Source organism: Anabrus simplex, chromosome 4, assembly GCF_040414725.1.
Source record: "Anabrus simplex isolate iqAnaSimp1 chromosome 4, ASM4041472v1, whole genome shotgun sequence".
In the NCBI taxonomy this organism is placed as follows: Eukaryota; Metazoa; Arthropoda; class Insecta; order Orthoptera; family Tettigoniidae; genus Anabrus; species Anabrus simplex.
This window is the reverse complement of record NC_090268.1, coordinates 37913660-37929930: the sequence shown is the minus strand read 5'-3', so window position 1 is coordinate 37929930 and position 16271 is coordinate 37913660. Positions and strand designations below refer to the sequence as shown.

General features: G+C 40.4%; 1 protein-coding gene across 2 annotated transcripts in view; it reads left to right on the top strand.

Annotated features, from left to right (window-relative positions):
• The window catches only part of LOC136871595 (serine-rich adhesin for platelets), a 387706-nt gene that overhangs the window by 346896 nt on the left and 24539 nt on the right, over positions 1–16271 (top strand). For both annotated transcript variants that reach the window (XM_067145041.2, XM_067145042.2), the window contains exons 2-3: positions 12251–12411; positions 14879–15092. In XM_067145041.2, coding sequence (XP_067001142.2) covers positions 12251–12411; positions 14879–15092 — 375 coding nt within the window. The remainder of the gene's footprint in view (positions 1–12250; positions 12412–14878; positions 15093–16271) is intronic.

Here is a 16271-nt window from a genome sequence, read left to right as displayed (position 1 = left end):
AGATTATTCAGTTTTCTCTCCGGTTCTTTTCTGGCTCTGCCATGAATAAGACTAGTTTGAAGATTTAAAATCGAGAGCTCTCAATCCTCCTGAGAAAAAAAATGTTAATCTCAGTTGCCCATAAAAACGGTTTCTTACCTGTGAGTTTTCCCGGGTGGTATTCGAAATATAAACCAAAGCTACTTCGTTCACGAATCTATCCCCCAACTGGTGACGAATACACAGATACAGGGCTTATCAGATTGACATGACTCACATTAGGCACACGGGACTGTTGAGCACGGTATTCCAAGTCCATTACATGAAATGACAAGGATGGTTATAGAATGTGAGAAAATTAATTAACGATACCCTACTAAATCTTTTACCAGTTGTATTTCAGAAAAAAAATTAATAGAAATAATCAATTGTATTTCGGAGATCTTTCGGGATCAGTTGTATTACGAAAGATTTTTGAATGAATTTCAACATCCAACAGACATATTTTTCTGCGCTAAGGCTTGCGGCATGATGAATTGTAATAAATGCTTTCACGGTAATTGTCTTATCGATGGTTTCCATATTGTAAGGTACATATACGGCAAGTACCACAATTATTACCGGTAGGAGTACTGTACTCCTTTGCTAATTCAAAAAAAAAAAAAAAAAAAAGACTACTCAAGATTTTCATTGGGGTAATCACACAAATGGGGTTGTAAATAAAGGTACTTTTAGGAGAAGGTGTGTTGAGGCGGCACCCCTCTGAAAACGTCAGGAGCAATTCCGACAGGGTAAGCAAACCTGCTCGTGAGACTAGTGGGGCAAGCAAAGAGAGGGCAATAACAGCTTACGAGAGGTGCCTCTCATGGGCGTCATTTTGCTGAATATCACAAAAACCAAACTTTTGTGTCTTATACTTCCTATGAACATGATGAAAATATTCAGATTAGTTTGATTTGGAGACTATATTCAAGGATTAGGTGATCTGTGTTTTTTTAGGTATTCGCATTGTGAAACTATCTATTTAGCAAAGAATTCAACGGAATAATTTTAAAATAGTGTCTGTAATGGAACTTGCATTCAGGAGATAGTGCGTTCGAACCGCAGCGTTTTCCGTGGTTTTCTATGATCACACCTTAATCAAGGCCATGGCCGCTTCCTTTCCATTCCTAGATCTTTCCTATCCCATCGTCGCCACAGGACTGTCTGTGTCAGTGCGACGTAAAGCAATTTGTAAAAAAAAAAAAAAAAAAATGTAATGAAATAATAGTTATGTAAAGAAGTGTAATTTGTTAATCATGAACTACATTTATAATCAAAATATCCTTTCTTGGTGTGCATTTACACACGTGAACAATAGGGACGTTCGTGCCCATTACCGCTTTGCATGAAAAAAACTACATTTGCGAAAATGGCTGTAAATGTAGTAAATGTATATCTGATTTTATCATAATGAAATGATTTTCATTGTTAAAATAGTAAATTGAACCAATAAAACTATTGTCTTCTCTCCTGTTTCTGCATTAGGAATTCGAATAAATCCCCTGTAACTTCCTCCTGCCGTCAATAGTAGGCTAATTAAAACAGCAGAGTAGTGCAGCCAATATCGTAGAGATAATGTTAAAAGGACTACATCCCCAGGATTTAAGAAATGATGAGGTCAACGGGATATATCATGTTCCAGTGGTCGGATTCCATATAAAATAGCTAGTCTTTTGATCCATGACCCAAGATACTCTAAGCTTGATTCTTTTGATAATGAAGTGGGGCCGCTACAGGATTTATTAATAGATTCATTTCTCCGTTCAGTGTATTTTTGGTGAATTCTCAAGTCTTCCACGTTCTTACCTAACCCTCTAGGTCTCACTTTGTTTTAACATTATGAGACTTTCAAGTTTCAGAGATGAAGGTCCCAGGACACTTCCTTTCCTTCAATGCTTATATTGTTATGTTTCACATCATCACAAGACATCGGATTTATATGGTCTATAAATCACCAATAAAGCATACAACTAAGCTGCAAAAAGTGGTGAAATATGCATTTAACTATCATGCTATTAAACACTCTTGCATGAAATGCAAACGTAACATTCCTTTACTAGACACACGCGATTCACTTAAGTCGGTAGATGCAGAGTGGGTTTCGGCCCTTGGGTCTCGTCCCTTGAGTGGCCACGGCTGGTTCGTGGTCCAACAGCTCTGCACTCTGACCGGCCAACCGAGCAGAGGAGAGGTGGCCATGGCTCTACTGTGGCTCTACGCCTCTGCATTCGGGAGACGGGACAAGGCTGGACCTCACGGCTGGCCCCAACCGTCGGCTGTCCTGAGAATGGTTTTCCGTGGTTTTCCATTCTCTTGCACTAATGCGAATGCCGGGACAGTTCGTAGTATAGGCCACGGCCGCCCACCCTCCCGCCCCCCTCACCTTCTCCGCACATCTCCTTCACCGTAACAAATCTCCCGGCCTGAAAGACGGCGTAATCGTCTAAGAGGTCCGCCTCCCCCTTCAGGGGAGAAATGAAAATTATTAGTAGTAATAGTATTCACGTACACAAATACATAAAATGAGGACCATGAATAAACCACTGAATGAAAAACAAATAATTCACACTACTTACAGCTGTTCCAGTAGTACAAACAGTCCGTGCATGTTTTGTGAAACATATCAATCTATCAGTGTTCACAGTTAAAACAATATGTACACTTGTCCTAGATAAGACAGTGTGTTAATTAATACACACGATAAAACAAGTAGAAAGGTTTTAAGGAAACCGTGTAAGAAAAAACAACCATGAAGAAACATGCTTAAATACACACCCTTTCATTTATCACTACACACTCTACTTTTCTTGTCCATAAATTGCTTTGCAGTGCACTACGACAGTCTTCTCCAAGATTTCTGGTTTAAATCTGTGGCGTTCGTGTGTTAAAACTAGCTTCAATACGGAGAATCTCACTACATCCACGGATGTGACAAGACAGCACTTGAATTCGGGAGCGAGTGTAGGTGTTAAAACATTCTGGTAGATCCACATTATCAGTACCAGCCAAATATTTGTTGATGCCGTAGCCCGGTTTCATTTAAGGGCATCACGATGTTTTGTTTGCAGACGGGAATCCAAGGTTTCCTGGGATACCTTCCATTTCACGCTTCACGTTCTCCGTAATGTCCAGCGAATCACCAAGACGCAATCCACGTGTTTATAGCTTCTTGACTGATTCTGGTGTGATTTGGAAGTGTGTCTTGATAAGTGCCAGTTTCCTTTCAACCGTTTTTTTTTTCCAAAAGAGTTTACTGCATTAATTACTTTACATTTTGTTGAAGACTGCTTGCAAAACACGTTAAAATATGCATACTAGATGGCCTGCCTCCCCCTTCAGGGGAGGAATGAAAGCTTCAATCAATAAATAAATAAATAAATAAATACATAAATGTAGATAAGAATAGCCTCCGTGGCTCAGGCGGGTGCCGGCCTCTCACCGCTGGATACCGTGGTTCAAATCCCGTTCACTCCATGTGACATTTGTGTTGGACAAAGCGGAGGTACGACAGGTTTTTCTCCGGGTACTCCGGTTGTCCCTGTCATCTTTCATTCCAGCAACATTCTCCATTAACATTTCATTTCATCTGTCAGTCATTTATCATTGCCCCAGAGGAATGCGACAGGCTTCGGCAGCCAGCACATTTCGTATTCTCGCTGCTAGATGGGGGCTTCATTCGTTCCATTCCTGATCCGGTCAGATGACTGGAAACAGGCTGTAGATTTTCATATACATAAGGATTATTATCATGATACGATTGTGATCATCTTCCGATTCTACCCGTGTTTTGATTGACTAATTCTAACAAAAAGCAGTTATTGTGACTTAGCTATAATAGACAAATAGCCTGGCGGATTTTTTGTGGTAATGTGTACCATAAAACATGTAGTACATTATTTTATGTATCATCAATCGTTTTTGCATCGTACGCCAAATAATGACTTTTATAGGCATTTTTGTGATACCTTGGGTTACATAACTTCATTCGTAGCGATCACTAATTGTTTTTAAAATAAAATACAGCCCATGTTACTCATTGGGAATGTACCTTTCTGTAGGTGAAATAATTTTTTTAATCGGTTCAGCAATTTTTGAGTTTATCTATTACAAACAAACATACAAACATACAAATCATTTTTCTTTATAATGTTAGTATAGACAAAAAGTCCAAAACATACACAATAAATTTGAAATGCATGCATTAATCTCAAATGTATGCAAATATACACTATTAAACCTAGTGTCCATCTAACCTTTCGTGCGTTTCGTCAGAGGACGGATAACTATAATGACCAGATCCATAACAGTTATAATCTTCTGTTCAGTGTCTGTACCGAAGTGGTTAGCCTAAGTCTCATTTCCAGGCATATTAATTTACTCTGCCTCTGATTATGACTGCTAATTTTCTTCAGTAGCGGTGAAAGTTCGAGTGCAGTGACGACGGCTGTTACGTATGCGATTCCTAGTGAATAAGATCATTGCCATACGCTGCGTTGGCGAGGCTGACTGAATAAACCGAGTGACGTAGTGCATTCTTTGTTCCTGGTAAGCATAGTGATTCATTCCTTCAAGATCCGTGCCACTTTGGCGGTCATTTAACCTGTAGGTCCTTCGTGACGTCAGGAATGACGAGAAACATTAGTTCAGCGTTTTATAGAGAATAGTACGGTACTTGATGTAGTAACGATATGTCGTGATAGGGAGGTTGAGTAAAATAATCTCAGTAATAATATAGGATGGATTTATTTTTATAGATTGATTGGTTGATTGTAATATCAAGGTTTAAGAACAGTAAATTGTGATACTTATTCTCATAACTTGAGGATCACGTTGTTTTGCCTCATCTTAAATCATAGCTTCACTACCATCCTTCCTCATTAGCCCCATTATTGATACGACCTCCATTTCCTGTCCATCAACCAGTCACCAATGATCTTTCGCCAAGGTGGCAGATTCTCTATCGATTATTTGTCTAGTCTTTTCTACGATTTCAAAGGACTTGGAAATGTATCGAACATTTCCATTGGTAAATTACTCCAATCCCTAATTTTTCTTCCTATAAAGTAATATTTCCCCCAGTAACCATAGACATGCATTGTTTGTTCCTGGTAAGCGAAGTGTTTAATTCCTGCAAAATCAGTGTCACTTTGACGGTAATTTGACCTGTAGGTCCTTCTTTCATTTTGTAGGTGAATTCACAATTATTTCACTTTCTTATCGGCCCTTCTCGGCCTCACTTTACTTCAACATTGAGACCTTAAGTTTTCAGATGTTTAAGATCCAAGGACGCTTCCTTTCCTTCTGTCCATATTTTTATGTTTCACGCTTTATGTTGACCTCTTGAATTCCGACGTTATCTTCAAGTTATGGCCTTTCCTACTTTTAAAAAACTCAACTGAAACGTATTACTGTAGTCTACTAACACCATTCCACGCCATCTCTCCACTGACAGCTCGGAACACACCGCTTAGTCTAGCGTCTCGTCTCCTTACACCGAGCTCGATGGGTGCAGTCGCTTAAGTGCGGCCAGTATCCAGTATTCGGGAGATAGTGGGCTCGAACCCCACTGTCGGCAGCCCTGAAGATGGTTTTCTGTGGTTTCCTATTCTCACGTCAGGCAAATGCTCGGGCTGTACCTTAATTAAGGCCACGGCCCGCTTCCTTTCAACTCCTAGCCCTTTCCTATCCCATAGTCGCCATAAGCTCTGTGTCGGTGCGACGTAAAGCCAATTGAAAATAATAAAGAAATAATGAATTAATTAAATAAATAGTTAATGAGTTAAAATGACGTGATATATGACGGTAGAAAGGGAGAGGGTGAAACCCGGTACCGGAACATAGGCTACTCCTGTAGAATAGCACCAAGGGATCTGCTCAAGGCTTAACGTCTCCATCCGACGACGAATCGCCATGACAGCGTCATATGCCTCCACTTCATATGAGCGCTGCGGAGAGGTTTGGAATTTAATCCACGCTTTTCTCATGCAATCGCGTGATCAGTAATTGAATACCACCACCACTACCACAACCACTTCTCCTACTCTGCCGGCCAACATTCTGATGGTGAAAATTTGTTCAACCAACGGGATTCGAACCGGCTACCCACGGTGTCACATCGTTTAGACTTTAACACGAGGCGGGCTACCCAAGTTTCACTGTATTAAGAATTTAAACTGAAATAATTATTCCCTTCCACCGACCTGGTCCTCCTATGGTGGTTTTTTACGTATCAAACACAAAATGACAGTTTCATAAATGAAGTGGTAAAGATTCATACTGCAGAGGAAGTGTGGCATGTTAAACACGAGTTACGGAAGGATGTGGAGATATCGTACAGTTTGGCTTCAGTCTACTGTGGAATGGACAAGGCCATAGAGTTAGGTCGCCCGGTTTCTTTCGTGACGCAATAGAGGCAGAAGAATGTTCAATTCCTACCTGCCAGGGAGGTCATATCAAATCAGGAAGGTGTGGTACCGGTTATTGGTTATGCGGAAAAACATTCATGGGAATCACTGGCTTGTGCCTCTAACATTGCGACAACTTATTGTTCTTCTGTTCTCCAGGTACGAAAAGAGCACGCTTGCTCAAGCTGCCTGTATCTGACAGAATAACATCGTGCTATCCTTTGTGTAGTCACCTTGTTAGATTACAAAACCTGAGAACTGCAGCTGAGATTGAAATAACCATGTGAAGTAATAGTTCTTTGTTCCTCACCTCCCACACCAGAAATGAAACTTGTCTCTGTGTCTATTTCTGCGGGAATGTAAACCAGTTTCACTATATTTATGCAGGATGGTCTAAAGTAACATGAACCGGATGTATGAGGATGAGTCAATAAATAAGTCGCAAAACTGAATTGAGGCAAAAATAATCAAAGTAACTTTCTGACATTTATTTCACTTTTCCACATATTCACCCTGTACAGCCAGGCACGTATCCCACCTCTTTACAAGTCCTTGAAAGCCAGCAGCAAAGAAGTCCTTTGGTTGCTGTCGCAGCCAGCGTGTAACCTCATAGGTTACGGCATCATCTGTATCAAAATGACGGCCACTGAAATGATTTTTCTAGGGGCCCAAACAGATGAAAATCAATCGTCACACGCCGGTCATTATGGATGAGTTGATCCACACGCTGCAGCTTGGTTGCAGTTGACACCTCCGCAGGACGACCAGGACGCTCCCCATCTCTGATGCTTTTCCTTCCATGGTTAAACTACTAGATCCAATTGAACACAGCTTTCCGTGAGAAACAGTTTTCACCATAGACGGGATGCATTTCGCGATGCACTTCTTCTGTGGACATGCGGATTAAACCTGAACTGTTTGACACTATCTTGCGATTTGATTCCCCTTTCCTAATAAAAAGAAGTGTAATGTCTCCTTTACCGACATCTTTGCGCCTGGCTATCACACTCCGATGAGATGTTTGGATGATATCGTTTTCAGATCAAAAATTAGATGGATGGCTTTTCAGGCGTTTGCTCTATTAACCAGCATTTCGTCTTAGGTCTCACACTAGACTCTTCAGAGTGGGATGTGTCAGACCTTACCCACTGATGCTGGGGTGTATGCAGGTGATTTTTTTTTTTTTCACAAGGTTATTTCATTCCTACCCTATGGGTAGGCGGGCCATCAGCTATACAAAGTAGCTCTTTGACCGTGTACAAGAAACATATGTAAGAGAAAATCGAATGTTTAGTGGCATGTATAGACATACGTAAGGGAAAAGCAGGAGGATAACGAATTAGGATACACAGTTAGACAGATATGTACAGAATAGGATGACAAAATGATGAATATACATGAATATAAAGAAGATGGAAGAAAAGTCGGTTGAATAACGTATGACATAGTTACAGATATTGAGCTGGAGTAATGAGCGCGTGTGATAGGAAGTTGGTGGAAGGAGGAGGGTAGTGGTGTGATAGAAGGTAGTACAGGGTTGTGGTCATGTTGGTGACGGAAGTAGCGAGTAAACGGAGAAGGTCCAAGATCGGGAGGGGCGGTAGAAAATGAATGGGTGGCGGAGCGGGGACGTTAAGGAGTGGCGGCGGTGGAGTGGGCGGCGGGACTGGTGATGGGCGAGAAGAAGGGCGTGGAGAAGAAGAACGGACAGGGCGGGGTGGGGAGCGGGAAGGTTCTACTCGATAAGTTCTTCCGCGGAGACGGACGCCAGTGGAGATTAGTTGGTCAACTGCGGCGGTAGACGAGAGCTGAAGACGGACCATGAACGTTGGGCCTTGATCGTTGAAGATCCGGAACACTCGACGGGCCTGAACACCTGCCAGTTGAAGTTCGATCTGGATATCCTGTTCTGGGATGGCCGGGTCGATGCCACGGATTACGCAGCTCAGAGACGGTGGGAGAGGTAGCGTTGCTGCGTCGGGTGTGGATCCTTGGCGAGTATGCGGAGCCGCAGAGGTGGCAGCCGAAACGGTGACAGGGGGTAGCACTGGACTCGGAAGAGAGACAGGTAGGGAGATAGGTGAAGTAGACATGATAGGAGAGGAGTGGCTAGTCGTGGGAAGGACGGGCGAAGTAGTTAAAGGAGTGGAGGCAGAAGAGGTGAAGGTGGGAGTGGTGCTGGTAAACGTAATGGAGGTTGGGGTTGGTGGGGATGTCGTCGGCCGTGGTTGAACAGTGAGAGGGGGGGTCCATAATGGAGCGCAGGTCATGATATACTCGGGAGTCGGAACCACCTCGTGCCGGCGACCGGAGATGATGGCGCCAGCCACTTGGGCCTGTTCACGGAAGAAGGCGAGGACGTCCGGCGAAGGCTGTCCAGAAGATCTGTCCTGTAGCCGTGCAGCTTCCCAGATCGAGTGGCCGTGTCCATCAACTTCATTACAAATGAACCAGTCCGTGAAGGATGTGTCCACGTCTTTGGTGAGACAGGTGTACATGGTGTGCGATAGGCGTCAGCCAACTAGGCGCCTGCCCGTTTGATTAACCTTGGGCCGACTGAGCTGCAGCAGAGAAGAGCGCCACCCAGCCGAAAAAAAGTGCGTGGAGATGCGAAGAGGATGTCACAGAAGCCCCTTTCGTAGTGATGTGTGTGCAGGTGAACTTATCAGAAGCCTTTTATGAGGCACAGTCTGATAACTGCATACGGGAGATAAGACTCCACAATGGAATTAATGCCCGCCTAGCAATTCCAAATGGAAATTCGAAGTTCCCATGGAGGGAATTAGATATTTTTCCACCAATAGAGCTTTACCTCAGCACCCCGTTCAACTCACAACTATACCATCACTATATGTAAAACCGTATTGTAAACTCTATATGTACTTGTAAAACTAAATCCCATATGTACTGTAAACCGCATTGTAAACCTAATATGTATATAATTGTAACTCAATGTATCTCAAGAAAAACTCAATAAAAAGCACAAGAGCAGGTACTGCACCCTTAGCCAAGAGGCCAAACACCCCCCACCTCACCAAATCTAAAGCTCCTTCCTTTTAACTTCAAACCACTCCAAATCCCCGAACCCCGCCAAATCTCCTGGCCAGAGAGAAGGCGTAACCTTCTAGGTGGCCCGCCCTTTCCCTTCGGGAAGGGGAATGAAAACTTCCCGCTTGGTCCTTGGTCGCCTGCATACACCCCAGCATCAGTGGGTAAGGTCTGACACATCCCACTCTGAAGAGTCTAGTGTCAGACCTAAGACGAAATGCTGGTTAATAGAGCAAACGCCTGAAAAGCCATCCATCTAATTTTTGATCTGATTTTGATATGCTCTATTGGTGGAAAAATATCTAAGTCCCTCCATGGGAACTTAGAATTTCCATTTGATATCGTTTTTGCAAACTAGTAGTCTGTCATAATGTTAAGAAATATACAGGGACGCTGTCTTATCTATGACAGGGATTGTCTCTTGTCCGTTCGCCAGTGCTGCGAGCTTGTCTCCCACCATTTACCGTCAGATTTCATTGCTACAGCATATTTATATCCACGTATTCTTTTTCGGTACAGCGTCTTTGTAATTCCTTTTTCTTTTACCCTACATACACTCAAAGATTATTTTGAAAGAGAATTAAAAGTGTTTCGTCGAAAGAAGTCATTATATCGCGCTCAAAATACAATGTGGTACCGTCTTATTGACAGTCAACTGTTTCAAGGTTCCAGTCTCCATGTGCTTCGTCATAGGCAATTGTTAGAAATGGTGGTTTGTTGATGTGTGTGGTTAATGTATAACCTGTAAATAATTGGAAATAAAATTCGTGTACGCGAGTGACAGCATTTTGTGTGCGTCTGATTGGTTGGTTCTGAAACCTAACGTAAAATTAACCACAAGAGCTTGGAGTTTGCAATCCCTTAATTTTATGGACTCGCAGTTAAGTTTACGTCGGCTCATTGTGAATGGTTCCATTAGATAACATGGCCGCTAACTTCTAAGATAACGTTAAGTTTAAATTTACGTTACGTTACGTTTGCATTGTGCATGGGGCCTAACTCACGCCAGCGATTACACGCCAGAAACTACACCACACGACTGAAATTCAGTCCAGTATTTCATACATATATCTTAGAGAATAACACAATTCTACTTTTGTGTGTGTGTGTGTGTGTGTGTGTGTGTGTGTGTGTGTGTGTGTGTGTGTGTGTGTGTGTGTGTGTGGAAGGGGGGTTAATACTGAACTGACGTAATTCACAGACAGACTTATACGTGCACTATGCTGAAGCTACTACCACCTGCCTCGTACAACAGTCGCAATGGACATGGCTAAGAATGTGAGAATGAATATTCTGCAACCGACCTCCCCACTCTACTCGTTTCCTAACTACATTATTTCCATCAGAAAATCGTAGGAGAAATTGAATACATTTTTTGCATGTTAGTGAAGGTGTTGTGCAATACTCGTATTCTAGCTTTCTCCACATCTTCTACATAGGAACAAACCCCAGTAGAAAAATGCCCACCTAACTTTAAGAAAGAGTCCAGTCCTTCTCCACCCCCCACCCCCCGCCCTTACTGGGAGGGGGTTAGACAAACCCCTACCCCTCGTGGAATTTTACAAAAAGAAAATAAACAGAAACTGGCAATAAACAATTAACTAAATAAACATTCAGAGACAGAACCAACAGATCCGTTCAATATATATATATCCTAAGAAGCCTGACGCAAGTGTGATAAACTGATACAACTTGAAAACAATGTTCTAACCCATGGGTAAATAATGGCAATACCGAGCTCGAATTATTATTATTATTATTATTATTATTATTATTATTATTATTATTATTATTATTACTTGTGAGGTGTGAAGTGTTTACATCCATTTAGTATTAGTATTATTATTTACGTAGTTAAGTTATATGTACGGACGATACGATCGCGCTGTTTGTGAGGTTATATCATGAAACATGTGCTGTATATATATGAGTTTAGTTAATGTAGGAAACTGTAATTAATAGTATATAATTTATTATTTACCTGTATATATGATGTGTAATCCACTACAGTATTATGCAACACATTGTAATATCCAGAATAACACTAGGTAAGACGAGAACTATATAGAACCTTCCTTCCAATTGTAACTATGTAATAAGCACTCTAGAATTTACTAGAAGATATGTTGTGACATATCCTTCTAGAGACCTGGCCAGGCGACATATATGTGGAAGCGGTCTTGATAGTGGAATTGAGTTTTTGGTTAGCTGGAGTTGTTTTTATGAACGTGTATTGTGTTTTAGGCCGACATGCTAATGTCAGCAGTCAACTGTTTCAAGGTTCCAGTCTCCATGTGCTTCGTCATAGGCAATTGTTAGAAGTGGTGGTTTGTTGATTTGTGTGGTTAATGTATAACCTGTAAATAATTAGACATAAAATTCGTGTACGCGAGTGACAGCATTTTGTGTGCGTCTTTGTGGCTACGTCAAGCCTTGACGGTTGTATTTTAGATTGTAAACTGAACATACCATTCACTGTAAAACTGTTGAACTTGATTGTATTGTTCTTGTTCAGTATTTTAATGTAAGCTTTTGTAGTGTATTGCAGTCTGAATATCAACATAATTCACTTGTATCAGTGTCCTTGTGATGACAAGTCTTGATCCGTGCATCGCACCCGCACAAGCAGCTTCATTGTGTTCTATCTTAATTTTGTACCTTTAACCCGCTCCCCATTGGCCGATCCTGGCTATGCTACTGAAAGAATATATTATAAGAAGGAGGGTATCGGAAGTCGATTCATTCCCATCAACTGACTTACCTACTTCTCATTTCAGGCTTCCAAATGTGCCTCTCCAGGAGGCTAATCGCAGCGTTCCATGTGCTCTGGAGCCTGGTATACATCTGTACTGGAGCTATTCAGCTGGTGGCTGGAATTTTCTTCCTCATTTCGCTTCCTATCTTCAAAGTTGGTTCTAACATATGGACAGGCACATGGGTAAGTAAGCTGTATTAATGCCTTCTCCCTCTTTTGCAATTGTAGATGTAATGGAAAGTATTTATTTATTTATTTATTTATTTATTTATTTATTTATTTATTTATTTATTTATTTATTTATTTATTTATTTATTTATTTATTTATTTATTTATTTATTTATTTATTTATTTATTTTTATATTTATTTATTTATTTATTTTTATATTTATTTATTTATTTATTTTTATATTTATTTATTTATTTATTTATTTATTTATTTATTTATTTATTTATTTATTTATTTATTTATTTATTTATTTTTATTTATTTATTTATTTATTTATTTATTTATTTAAGGTACAGTATCTTATGAAACAAAAAGTCTGAAGAATTATTTGTTTAAAATACAGTCCAACCTCGATATCCCAAATCTCCATTACTCGAATTTTGAGTATCTCGAAGTAACTTAAATTTCCCGGCCGTTTGTCCTATTCTTCACATGTATTTATTTCTCTTACCTGAAATTCGGTTACACGAATTTCTCGAAGCATACATTTCCTCCCATGAAGCACAAAAATACTCTGTAACTTGAATTTTGTACAACATTCACTGTGAAGTAAGGCATATATAGTTTGTGAGAAACAGTTAACAAGTGAAGAAAGGGTTACAGTGATGCTGGGAGCTAATATGACGGGAACTGAAAAACAAACTTCTAGTGATAGGAAAATCGCCGAAGCCTCGTTGTTTCTCGAGGGCGAGTTCATTACCGGTCATGTACGAAAGCAACCCCGGGAGTCGTGGATGACAAGCTCCATTTACTAATTTTGGCTGCGTGGTTTCGAACCTACATACAGAGTCAGTCGAATATAAATGAGTGTTTCTCACAGCAATAAATATTTTTGAAAAGTGTGTGGAAGAAAAGAAGGTTAACAGTAAAAAACAGAAGAGACTAACGATTTTTTCGAAAGGTGTTAACGGAGGTATGTTTCTTGTTTCACTATTGTATGTACTGTATTCTATCTTCTAAAAAGTTACTTTGATGAGGGTCATAACTAAAGCGACGCTGTAAAATACGAGTTTGTTAGTATATTTTTAAATACTCTAAAAAATATGGTATTCTCTGTATCTCGAAGTTTCGATAACTCGAAATAAAATTTAGCTCCCGAGGTGAACCGAGATATCGAGATTCCACTGCATACAACGAACTACCTTGTGATATAAAATATATTTCAACAATTAATAAATTTAAACTTAATTTAAGGAAATTATTGTGAACATACAACTAAATTCGCATCCTGTTCTTTATTGCGTATTTTCCTGGAAAAACAGGCACTCGACGAAACGCTTTCACAGGATCGCATCTTACTACTGTGAATCAGCCACTTGTCCATGATTATGACAATACATGTCCGACTCGTTGTCTGAACGGTCAGCGTACTGGCCTTCGGTTCGGAGGGTCCCGGGTTCTATTCCCGGCCGGATTGGGGATTTTAACCTTAATTGGTTAATTCCAGTGGCACAGGGGCTGGGTGTATGTGTTGTCTTCATCATCATTTCATCCTCATCACGACGCGCAGGTCGCCTACGGGAGTCAAATGGAAAGACCTGCACCTGGCGAGCCGAACCCGTCCTGGGATATCCCGGCACTAAAAGCCATACGACATTTCATTTCATTTCATGACAATACATTTACCACTAATAAAGGTTACTTACTTAGAACAGCACAGCATACATTGTGTTCACTCACAGCCTTTGCACTGACTGATGGGTTTCAGTCTGAAAAAGAAGAATGAATACTCGTAGCGTAGTGAGTTAGTGGCTGTAATATTGTCGTGTGACTTATTGTCATTAGACTACAATGGGTGGTAGGTTTTGATCTGAAAGGTCGCTGGGGTAATTGCTGTGGTCAAAGACTTGCGACAGCACCTAATCTACAAACTCTGGCTGGCAGGATCTAAATGCCAGCCTTTCTGCTTAGCACTTGAGAAATTCTAAGTAAAATTGTGTGTTTTCATGAAAGTATATTAGTTTTAAATAGGAGTAAAAGAGCTTATTGCCTGCCTTACTGTACAGCAAATCTGAGAATAGCAAAAATTGTTTAAAAATTAGGTGAAGTTTGTATTGTTACTTGAATTTCCAATCTTAGACACACCCCCGTAGATTATTTTCCATCCCCCCACTTTGCGGACCACCGATTTAAACATAACACTGCACGTGCATGTATTACTAACACCCTTCTGGCGCACATGTAATGTATTCTATGCCCAAAAGACCTTTGCCTGTGGCTTCAATACAGCCCCTGCACATTTTTAAACATGAGAACTTTCATCCCAGTGGTTTGGATTCTGCATTAAAAAAGTGGGTGTCCCATGGCCCTTATCAACAGTTGCATAAAAATATGCATTTCTCAGTACTAGAATTGCTTTGAATTCTTCACTTCATACCCTAAGTAAGGAGTGTGTAACTAATTCATTATACTTTGTTGCAGAATATCCTTGTTGGCATTGGAGCGGCAATGCTTGCCTGTGTCGGAGATCTGACAGCTAAGAAGCAAGAGTCATTGCTGTACATCGCAATATCAATTCTTGTGACAAATGTGGTGAACATTGTCATTTTAGAACTTGGAGAATGGCACTTTTTCATGTCGGCTAGTGTTCAGGAAATAATTAACCAGAAAAATCTAAAAAAGCTTATATTTTATGGTAAGTGACAACTTATACCCTTAACAGAAAGTGAATGTTTTAACTGTTCATTTTTTACGGAGTATTGGACACTTAGAACTGAAGATCAGAAACATTTGTGAGAAGATTATTTTGAAATTATCCTCTTCTATTTTATGATAATCTCCTTGGTATTTACCATATTATCAAAACAACTCTGGATTAGAATGACAGCGGTGCATTTCACATTATTCTCGAAGTCTTCTTATGGTCTGGATGTATTCAAAAGACAGTTGGAACAAAATGGAAGTTTGTGTGGTTTATGAATCAGGGCAGGTGTTGTTTTCACTCATTTTTCTCCTGTTCATAGTATGTGAAGTTTGCTACATGCTATGATTTAACAAGCTGATGCCAGCAAATACTGAGCCAAATTTCCCATGTAAAATCCAATATTATTCCTGCATTATCAAACAAGTTATGTTGTGGTGTTGATGGATAGAGTGACAAGGAATTAAAAATTAGTCCAAATTTACAACTGGATTTTACAGTAAATGTTTCACTCAGCATAACTCAGTATCTCTTCATGGATTGGAGGACAAGCTGAAAATTTGTAACCGGAAATATATTGTAAGAAAATAATTTCAGAATTTAAATATAGACTGCCTCTATTTGAATGAAATCTTTATTTATATATTGGTGACAAAAGGTGCAATGAGCCTATGCTAGGGACAGCACAGTACATACTTTCGTTAAGGCGACACAATAATTACGTTACAGATAATATAGCTTTGTCAGTAAAGTAACAGGTACACTTTTGGATAAATGTATGTATGTTTAGTCCTCAGCCCGAAGGCTGGTTGGATCCTCAACAGCTCCGCCATCAGCTGTCATAAATGGCCTAGGCATCACTGAAGAGGTGTACTAGGGAAATGAGGAGTGAGGTAGTTTCCCGTTGCTTTCCTCACTGAGCCAGAAGTTGCTATTACATATCAGTCTGCCAAGCCCACTGAAATGCATGCACCAACTGACCCTATGAGCAACATTTTCATGCCATTCATAGCAGGGACTGGCTGCATAAGGAATGGCATTACTAGCATCACTCATACCTCAGTCACTTTCATCTTGTCAAAGCCAAGGATAAAGCTCAGACAGATCAATGAAAGTAACAATATTGCTCTAGCCCATACCAGAAGACATAGTGTACTGTAAACACTACGTCCT